Consider the following 10,367-nt stretch of genomic DNA (forward strand, 5'->3'; position numbering starts at 1 on the left):
AATTTTTTGAATAAGACGATATTTGAAAAGTCAACGGCGTCAAATATATTTAGAGAATGAGAAAGTAAGTAAGTAAAAAAAAATCGTCCTCTTCTCCTTCCCTCCCTCGTCTATCCCACCTACACCATCCTAAAGAGTACTCTTTAAAGAAGGGTTTATCTACAAAACGGATCGAAAAGTTGATCGTATTTTCCATATCAAATTAAACCACGTTCGTTCGATCCCGTCGTAACGCGTGAGCATGTAACTAGTTTTTTTTTTTTTGAAACATGGAAATGTCGTTTTCGTTTTCCATCGCCCGATGACAAAATCTGGACAGGTTAACATTTCCAAAACAAACAAGGGGACGAGATTTTAAGGCAAATCCAGAGACAAAAAATTGGTTAATTAAGCCCAGAGCCGGGAGGGACAGCTCAGCGCTGTAGCGTCGTTGCGCCTGAGAAGAATCCGAGAAGCTTTCGTTGCAAGCTCCATCCCAAGGAGTCCTTGATCTCATATGGCTCCAAACTCTCCAACTCTGTAGCGCGTAATTGCCAGAGCTACTACTATTACAGCAAGAGAGAGAGGAGGAGGAGGAAGAAGATGCAGTGGGTGTGAGCTGCGGCTTGCGGGCGAGGGAGTAATCTCGCTGTCGCTTTCGCTGGGCGACGAGTTGGAGGAGAGACACGACCACGTCCGCCCCCACGCGCCCACGCCCACCACCACCACCACCTCCATGACTGCATCCTCCTCCAAAAACCCAAGGCACAAATCCTAACCACCGGACGCGAGCCGACGCGACGCGACGCGAGTCCCCATCCACATCGCTCGCGGCCCTTCCACCGCACGCCAGATCGGTGGCGGCGGCGGCTGCTCGGGGTTGGATCCAATGCGAGCGGTGATTGATAGCTGTTGATGCGAAGGACGACGATCTGAGGTGGTGGTGGAGTTGGGGGGATGGCTGCGGCGACGGCGCCGGTGGCGGGTGCGGCGGAGCGGCAGCAGCAACAGCAGCAGCAGCAGCGCGGCGGGGCGGCGTCGGCGAGCGGCAACGCGGTGAGTTTTGGGGTGGTCCCTTCGCCTTCTGCTCTCCGATTCCTCGCTTGCGCTTGGTGCCTCTCTTCGGTGGTGTGCTGTGGCTGTGTCTGTCTGCTGGATTTTCGTTCCGGTTTGGTATCTGATGCTGCGTTGCCGCCGAGTTTCTCGCCGGAGTGGTGCTTTGCTTTGGCGTGTGGATGGATGGGTGTTCCACTGTTTTGGTGGTGGTGGAATTTTTGGTTGAGCTGCAAGGCCAGATGGCGCGGATAAGCCAATGCAGTTTGGTTCGGTGGAGTTGGTGGTGTGATGAATGGGTTTCGTTTGAGAAAATCACCGTACTAAGCGAGGAGTGAGGTTGCAGTAGTTGCTAATGTTCCTGTTTTATTTGGGTTTGGATTGGATTTGGTGGTCTTAGTATTGGAGGTGTTATCCAGATGTTTTAGTCTGAGAGTGACCAGCGGATTGCATGGTGGATGATACTTGGCTTGGATTAGAGTTGTTTACCACAGGAATGCGAATCGAAATGTTTGAGAGAGTATCAATTTGTCATGGCGTAAGGATGGAGGGATTCTACAGTGTCATCTGCACGCTGAAACTGGACATTGGATGTGTGAGATGCTTTGCAGGCTGACTGGTGTTGGATCGTTGTGGTGCCCTGTGAATGATGGGCTTCAGATATGAGGTGCAGGGAGAGTGGGAATCCAGATGAGGGAAGTGAGGAATTTACTGGAGTTTTTCCCCGTTGAATTCATCTGTCCTTTTACGTTCATAGATGAACAGTCTGTATATTCAGTGGTTATTTGGAGAGGCGTGGTTTGATTTGTTCACTCTTGCTGGATCTCTGATACATAGGTCCCGAATTGCATGTCTGCTAGCCCGAGTACAAGACTTCTGAATGTTCTCGTTAAAACAGAACTTTCGATTGGGACCTGATGTTGCATTTTTTTGCTATTACATATTTACCATTATAATCACAGTATTTCTGACATTGTAATTCTCTCTAACTAGGTATTTAAGAGTGGCCCTCTCTTCATATCATCCAAAGGTAAACTATTTGGGTTATGCATCAGTTATTTCCACCTGTGCATATCAGAGCATCACCATTAATTTTCAGCTATGATTTTTAAGGAATTGGATGGAAATCATGGAAAAAGCGTTGGTTCATCCTCACTCGAACATCACTTGTTTTCTTCAAGAGCGACCCTGTAAGTATTTTATTCTGGTCCACAACCTAAGTAATTGCTATATTGAAAATCTCAAGTTATGTAGACCCATCAGTCCAGAAATAGTACTTTGGTTTGGCTTGTTGATATGACGGTTCACACCTATCTAGTATCTACATAGCACTTTCATCGTCTCTCTTGATCATGGCCAATATGTAGTAGTGTGATATACATTTGTTTTATGTTGATTTCATGACAATGCATGTGTAGATCACAATTAAACATGAGTACAGTATTTTTAGAGTTTGGCACTGAATGGCAGAATGACTAATTTGCTCTTTTCAGTCCACCAAATATATGAGTAGCATCATTATATTTTGTAGCTTCCTTGTTCTGGTGGTTACATGTGTTCCTTTGCTTCAAATATCCAACTGGCAGTGCTTGATCCTTGGTAACTGCTTATTCATGTTCTTGTCCATGTTACACGAGAGTCCAGGTAGGTGTTTAGTGTATCCACTATTTTAGTCATTGCATGGTCATCAGAATTGGCATTCCGGGCCACAGGTTGCTGATTATTATTTAGTCTAGAACTGAAGGGAAGAGGGAGGAGGGGAGGGGAGAAGGAAATCTAACCTTCATACCAAATGCTGCTGTATGCCAAAGCAGCAGCAGTTGCTCATGGCCATATTAGAGGGAGGAAGGAAAATTCTGTTGGGGATGTTGGACTGATAGAGATGCGAAATGTGATCGTTGGGGCGCTGGGACGCCTTGTGTAGCCCACTCAGCCCACCTTTTTTATTCTCCTTTATCTTTTTTCTCCAACTAGGGCCAATGGGATCACTCAGTGCATTTGAAAAACACCACCTCCCCATCAACTCACATTTCTAGTAATCTGCAACCCCATCCCTTGGCCCAGATTCCTGGTGACTACAGTCATTGCCATATATTTCGTTTCATTTATTGTCCAGCTTATGAGCTACACCAATAGAATTTGTTTCTTACTTCTTGACAAGTACCTTTCATGCCATTGTAGAATACCTTGCCCCAGAGAGGTGGTGAAGTGAATGTTACTTTGGGGGGAATTGACTTGAACAATTCTGGGAGGTTTGTATCTTTCATTATTATTTATTTATTTGCAGTTTTATTCAAAGTTTACTTTATTAGATTTTTATCAAATTTGCTGCATACTTCTTAGACAAATGATTTAGGGCACTGCTTCCTTTTTGGTTTAACTGCATAATAATGTTAAACTAACAATTTATCTCATTCACAGTGTAGTGGTCAGGGAAGACAAGAAATTGTTAACTGTCCTTTTTCCAGATGGTCGTGACGGCCGTGCTTTTACCTTGAAGGTATACAATTTCCCTTTAACTTTAACAGCTTGACCCCTTAGAAAATACAAGATGTTGAATTATAAGTGTTGTGTTTTTTAAGTCTTTTAAATGCCCTTCAAAGTTCACTAGAAGTGCCTGCTATTCCCAATACAGGCAGAGACATCGGAAGATTTGTTTGAGTGGAAAACAGCATTGGAAGAAGCTCTTGCACAGGCCCCAAATGCAGCTCTTGTGATGGGACATAATGGGATATTTCGTAATGACACAACAGATCCATATGAAGGAGCTGTTCCAAACTGTTGGTTCCTCTTCTCTAGTCTGACTTAGTTCTATTTGTGAAGAATTCCCTATCTATCTCCTTTTTTCATACATACCATCCTTTCTCTGCAGGGCGAGAGAAGAGGCCTATCAAATCATTGGTTGTTGGTAGGCCGATTCTTCTTGCACTGGAAGATATTGATGGCAGCCCTTCTTTCCTAGAAAAAGCTTTGCGTTTTCTTGAGAGACATGGTATGGATAATCATTGTTCGTTATCAGTTATCAATGAAGTTCGAAAATGCCTGAACCCATCCAAAAAATTGTTTGGAAATGTGAATATTTCTTTCAGGAATAAAGGTGGAGGGAATTTTGCGCCAGGCTGCAGATGTGGAGGAGGTTGACAAAAGAATGCAAGAATATGAGCAAGGTACATGTAGTTACCATGCTTGTAACTTCATATGTAGAATTGTGATTTAATTGGTGGCATTTATGGTTTGATAATTTTGGTGCACCATTAAAGTTATTGGTGACTGTTTACCATCGTCCAATAACTCAATTATTGCACTTTGTTCTGTTTCATTATAGGAAGGACGGAGTTTGCACAGGATGAGGATGCTCATGTTATTGGTGACTGTGTAAAGGTGCCTTGATTCCTGTTACCTTGATGCTCCAAAAATTCCTATATGTTGCAAGAGTTTTAATATTTCATTTCCTGCTTGCAAAGTGTATTTATGTAAAGTCAAAAACATTTCTGCAGCATGTTCTACGTGAACTACCATCTTCTCCAGTACCTGCTTCCTGCTGCACAGCCTTATTGGAAGCTTTTCGTAAGTGCTCTGCTTTGTTCATGTTAGCTTAAATATCGTCATTCACGATCCTTGATAAACTTTATAATGAATTCAATAAAATACAAACAAATTCACTAAACTACCTAATATTAGAAGAAGCTGCAATATTTTTTAGTTACTAAAACTAATCATAGATACAGCCGATGTAAGTTCTAAGCTTTGACTGCTTTGCTTACCTGTAGGATACACTCATACCCCTTCTGGTGTCTGTTACCAAGTACTAGATTATTTTAAGGAGCAAACCTATACAGATTCAAAATCAGACTATAACCTTTTATGGAAGTTGATTAAAGTTATACACTTATACATACTACAGTTCAACTGGTAGATAATGACTGTAACATACAATGCTATTTTTTGAAAAAAAATATTTACAGAAACTAAAACAGTTAGTGTTACCATATACTTTAGCTTAGGTTTTTGTAATTTGTTTATTTTCAGTTATTTGCTTCCATATTTCGTTCCTTGGCATTCTTTTCATTTCCTTCATACTTTTCCAGGTCTGGAGAGCAAGGAATCTCGGATAAATTCTATGCGTGCGGCAATATCTGAGACATTTCCTGAGCCTAATAGGCGGCTGCTACAGAGGTCAGTGTACTTCTATTTTATGTGGATATCTTATCTGCCGAGTTGGCTTTGCCTGCTGGCATATCAGCCTGAATATTGCATTATCACTAAAGCCTGATACCTTCTGAGATCAGGGTTTTTGTCAATGTTTTTGTATTGATTAAAATTATGTGTTTGATATAGGAGTAACAAAACACATTCAGCTCTGTACTAATAGTGTAAAAATTGCTAGTGATGTTATGTTATCATTTAGATAGTTTATCAACAACTGGCCAAATTCTTAACAAGCTTGTAAAACCATTTTTTGGCAGAATTTTGAGAATGATGCACACTGTTGCTTCTCATACTGCTGAGAATCGAATGACTGCATCAGCAGTTGCTGCCTGTATGGCTCCTCTCTTGTTGCGTCCACTTCTGGCTGGTGAGTGTGAGATGGAAGATGACTTGGACATGAATGGTGACAGTTCTGCCCAGCTCATTGCTGCGGCAAATGCTGCCAACAGTGCTCAAGGCATTGTCACTACTCTCTTGGAGGAATATGAGGGTATTTTTTATGTAAGTTTACTCGATACCATCCCAGAGAATGTTGCCCTGATGATTCTTTTCTGGCAATATTAATCTAATCCTTGATTGATTGTTTTTCTATTTATTGTGGAAGTTACTAATTTTTAATTATTCATGTTTATCAATTTTACAGGATGAGCACCTGAGGTGTTCCCTATCACCTGATTCTCAAATTGAAGATAGCGGAAGTGAAGAGTCAACAGATGATGAAACTGTGGATATCAAGGACAGTGGATTTCATGATGCAGAGAATGATGCAGATCAAGAATTAGATGACTCTGAGCGCATATTGAGTGGAAAATTAAGTGAAACCAGTGCATGCACTGCTGGTGACCTCTATGACTACAAGGTTTGGTGTTTGCAGTCTTAAAATTTTTAATCGGTAGTAAGTTTGATCTAATACAATCATATATACAGTTCGAATATTTTCAAGTCAATCATATATACACGGAAAAAGGTTTAAGATTCCAATTCCACTGATGAGAAGTTTTTTTTCTTCCCTTTGCACATGCAGTAGTTCTTTTCACTATATAGTAGCATAATCTTATCGCGCCTATCCTTACATATTTTTGGTGGTTCATGATATGAAGCATTCTGAGTAGCTTAATCAGAAACCAACTTGGCTTTTAATTTTTATTTGATTAGCAAGTTCATCTGTCAAAAATCATGATGTGGCTTATGCTTTTGTTCTCATTGCAACATGAACGACAGGTAGCTGATGATGATTCAGACGGTGAACCTTCTACAGAAGATAAGGCTTTGGAAACAAAGGTGGATGTAAATGATGCCCAGCATAGTCATTTAGCTGAAAATGTTTCAGTGAATGTCCAGAGATCACCGAATGAAAAAGATCCACCAAATATGGTGTCCAGTCAGGATTCCCCGTTGTCGATGGGAGATATTCTTTCTTCTTTGGATGCTGGAATTTCCTTACCTGGTCCTGGACCTGAATATTCTGTAGACAGGCAGTCCATCAAATCCAATGGAACTCAGATGCATGTGAAGCGCTCCAACTTTTGGGGACGGAACAATGTAAGTGAGAACTTTTGTCCTTTACTGTATCTCCTCAGAAAGTTCATGTTACTTGAAGGGAAGTAGAATTGTGACCACTGACTTATGGTTCTGTGATATTCTTTAAAGAACATTATGGTTTCCTCTGGGAAAACATTAGGAGATATGCACTCCTTAGGACACTATCAGTGTATAAAGTTGTTTCAAGTGATTTACACATTCGGTTTATGCAGGGAAGAAAAAGTCAACAGTCAGAATTGGCTGATTCATCGGGTGAAGAAGAGTAAGTCCCCATTCCATTTTCGTGTTTAAATGATTGTTTCATGTAAAAGGATAGAGTTGAAGAGTTAGTTATTCTTGAAGTTGTTCCATCAATACATTTGCTTCTGGTGTTCTGCCTGCTGGATCATTTTTCTGTTACTAGTTAAGTTGGAGATACATCCATTCAGGTAAAATATGTAGCAACAGCTTTCTATGATAACCATTGTTTAGACCTATTGAGAAGTTGTTTCTGTGCTAGCCTTTTGGCTAGTGCTACCATTGACTGGTAATGATAGGACTGAGCATTATTGTTTTGTAGCCTTAAAACTTCTCATTGAATAATTGTATCAAAATAGCAGTGTGATGGATTGATTTAATGTTAATTACTCTTAACTGTTAAATTTCTTTCAGGCTTGCTATCCAAAGACTGGAGATCACAAAGAATGACCTCCAGATCAGAATCGCGAAAGAGGTACAAAGGGAATAGTACATGTATACTCAAGACTTTTGATTTACAGTAATACTAAAAACTAATTGGAAATGCTTCTCAGGCTAGAGGAAATGCAATCTTACAAGCAAGTTTGGAAAGAAGAAAACAAGCACTACATGAGCGCCGTTTGGCTCTGGAGCAGGATGTATGCTATATTCTTTTACCCTATGAATTAGTTATTTCATTCCATGCTTCCAAAATATGCTGAAAATTTCACCATCTGTAGTAACAGTTTCAATCAACTTTTATGTTGTATGTTTTATTGAACAATTCACTGTCAGGCTTTTAAATACAAACACGTGGACTTTAAGACAGTTTCTTACTTTGTTTGATGGCAACTGCTTGTACCTCTAGGTTTCAAGGTTGCAAGAGCAGCTACAAGCTGAAAGAGATCTTAGAGCTGCATTGGAGGTTGGATTAAGCATGTCTTCTGCACATATTTCTAGTTCACGTTCTATGGATTCAAAGGTACTCAAATGTTATGCAACTTGACACTGATGATCATATATACTCTGTGGGCTTATTGATGGAATCTAATTTCTTCTTTGTGCTTCCCTTAAAGACGAAGGCAGAGCTTGAGGAGATTGCTCTTGCGGAGGCTGATGTTGCAAGGTTAAAGCAGAAGGTTGCGGAGCTCCATCTCCAACTCAACCAGCAGCGTCAACATCAGTATGGCTCTTTGGCAGATGCAAATGATCGTTATCAACATCTTCCAAACCATCTCCCACAGTAAGAAACCATATTTTTCATAGTTAACATTCATTTCAATTTTGTTTGAACTGTGGTCCAGACTCCAGAACATCCATAAATATCAAGTATTGGCTGCTACACATTTTAGTAACAAAAACATGATGTTTCTGCTGTCAACTGCTGGCTTACTATATCTGCTCAAACCATATATGTTTAACAGTTCAATGTGTTATATATACTCTAGTTGTCCTTTGAAATTGCAATACATTAACTATGCGAATATTTTGTTGCCAACAGGAACTTTGTTCAATCAGGTTTTGATATGAACCTTGCTTTCTGTAATCAGGAGAAGAAGCAAAGGAATGAGGTTAGCTAAAGATTTTCCCTTAATCTTCTATGCTTAAATTTACGACAACAGAAGTTGGAAAATACAGAACCAACCAATTAGCTGATGTTAGCTCATTTTCTCATTGCGCTATCATTATGGTGTGCTTAAGGTGTAAAATGCCCCAATTATTTTTTGTGCTATATTTCCAACCTTTCCATATGGTTGACTGTGCTCATCCAATGTTTCAATTGCTAGGTATAGCTCGAATGATACAAACTCCTAGTAGATTATGCCAAAATTTAATATCCATGCATCACAATTGTTTGGCCCAACCATAGTCACAGGAAACGGCGGTGGCAGCGATCCTCGACCCGGGAACGCCGTCCCTGTCCCGAAAACACGGGGTCATTTTCGTCCCCACCTTGTAAAAACCTCTCGCAAGTAGCGTATCACGTTCCTCGATCCCGTTCCTCGATCCCATTGACCCAGGAACTTTGTGACTATGGGCCCAACCACCAATTTATACCCCCAAAGCCATCCAGGTCAGGTGGGTCAAACAACCACTTAAGGGGGACGTTCGCCCACTAGCCTTCTCTCGTTGCACCTCTAGTTCTCAGCGTCTTATGGGCCTGCAGGTTTATAGAAAAGCAAAGGCACCGATGAGTAATTGTCTACTTGCAATGTAAAAAAATCCCATTTCGTCCACTGATGGCACAACAACGTTCTGTGTGACAGCAGGGCCCCGCAGGTGCATCGCATTGGAGAAGCATCAAGCAGCACGTGCTACCTCATGGTTCTTCAAGGCCCTTCTCCCGGAAGCACTCCATGGACGCCTCGTCGAGTGATTCGAGGGAGGCATCAACGAGCATGCCAGCGGATGGCAATTCCATGTCCGTGAACATCCCGAAGGCAACCGAGGTAAAGGAAAAACCACTGCTTCCGAACTGAAGGGTGCGGTAGTGTCGAAATAAAGACCACACCGCTTCTCATTCAATACGAGTATTCAATTCTCTTGTATCACTATCACAGGGCGTCGAGTACGGGAGGCAAGCTCCCGTGGCATCGTCCACTCTGGTCGAACTGACGACCAGGCTAGATTTCTTCAAAGAACGGCGGTCACAATTAATGGAGCAACTCCACAGCCTGGATTTAGGAAATGGATCAGCTAATCATGGTTTCCCATACAAGTCTTCGTCACCTTGGAACAGTCCAAGGTAGGAGGAGACTTCTTTTTTTTTGCGACATTCTGTTTGTATATTCTTGGTAAAGAATCCTCTCGTTTTCTTTCGTAGAAGCTGCTAGTGAGAATGAATGTATATCCCTTTCCTGTTCGTCTTCCATTTGTTTTTGTTTTGTTGTTGCATGCGGCAGCCTCTTTTGGGTGTGATTTTGTAATATGCTTTTTGTAATCTATTGTATGTAACACGAGTTGGGGGGATCATAATCATTGCCACTTGTTTCTGGTGTCTTTCCAATATATATTGTGTTTTTAAAATTGGTTGGGGATCAGAGAACAGAGATCTTCATATGCACTGTTGCATAATATACTCTCCGGTCTAAAATATAAAGATTTCTAGGGTTCAAATTTGTAGTACGAGATGTGATACATAATATCTAGATTCATAGTAGATTTGTAGTACAATATGTCACATTATATTAGGTTTATTTATTTTAGGATGAAAGAAGTACATGCTGAAATGTCTCACATACTCTCTTTAAAGGTTGGGTTTAGCAAACCTTTCAATTATTTTTTTTTAAAAAAATATTCATCTGTTTTTTATTCAATTGCATCATTATAATTATTTTTTTTATAACATCTCACATGATTATATTTTA

General features: G+C 40.8%; 1 protein-coding gene across 4 annotated transcripts; it reads left to right on the top strand.

Moving 5' to 3' along the window:
- The first annotated feature begins 519 nt into the window (after window positions 1-519).
- LOC4344163 (rho GTPase-activating protein 7) lies at window positions 520-10,026 on the top strand. Of its 4 annotated transcripts, none has more exons than NM_001403230.1 (22): window positions 684-1,035; window positions 2,026-2,062; window positions 2,146-2,222; window positions 3,214-3,284; window positions 3,454-3,532; window positions 3,668-3,812; window positions 3,905-4,024; window positions 4,122-4,199; window positions 4,358-4,413; window positions 4,530-4,599; window positions 5,121-5,208; window positions 5,499-5,742; window positions 5,885-6,100; window positions 6,463-6,783; window positions 6,996-7,045; window positions 7,435-7,495; window positions 7,575-7,658; window positions 7,868-7,981; window positions 8,076-8,242; window positions 8,501-8,570; window positions 9,267-9,449; window positions 9,561-9,992. In NM_001403230.1, exons 1-22 carry the CDS (start codon window positions 937-939, stop codon window positions 9,747-9,749), a joined length of 2,619 nt encoding a protein of 872 aa, NP_001390159.1. In that variant the 5' UTR covers window positions 684-936; the 3' UTR covers window positions 9,750-9,992. The 4 variants fall into 4 exon arrangements, with proteins under 4 accessions (XP_066168099.1, XP_066168100.1, NP_001390159.1 ...); NM_001403229.1 differs by having other exon boundaries at window positions 9,270-9,449; XM_066312002.1 differs by lacking the exon at window positions 2,026-2,062 and having other exon boundaries at window positions 520-1,058; window positions 2,132-2,222; window positions 9,561-10,026.
- The last annotated feature ends 341 nt before the right edge of the window (window positions 10,027-10,367 follow it).

Source organism: Oryza sativa, chromosome 7, assembly GCF_034140825.1.
Source record: "Oryza sativa Japonica Group chromosome 7, ASM3414082v1".
In the NCBI taxonomy this organism is placed as follows: Eukaryota; Viridiplantae; Streptophyta; class Magnoliopsida; order Poales; family Poaceae; genus Oryza; species Oryza sativa.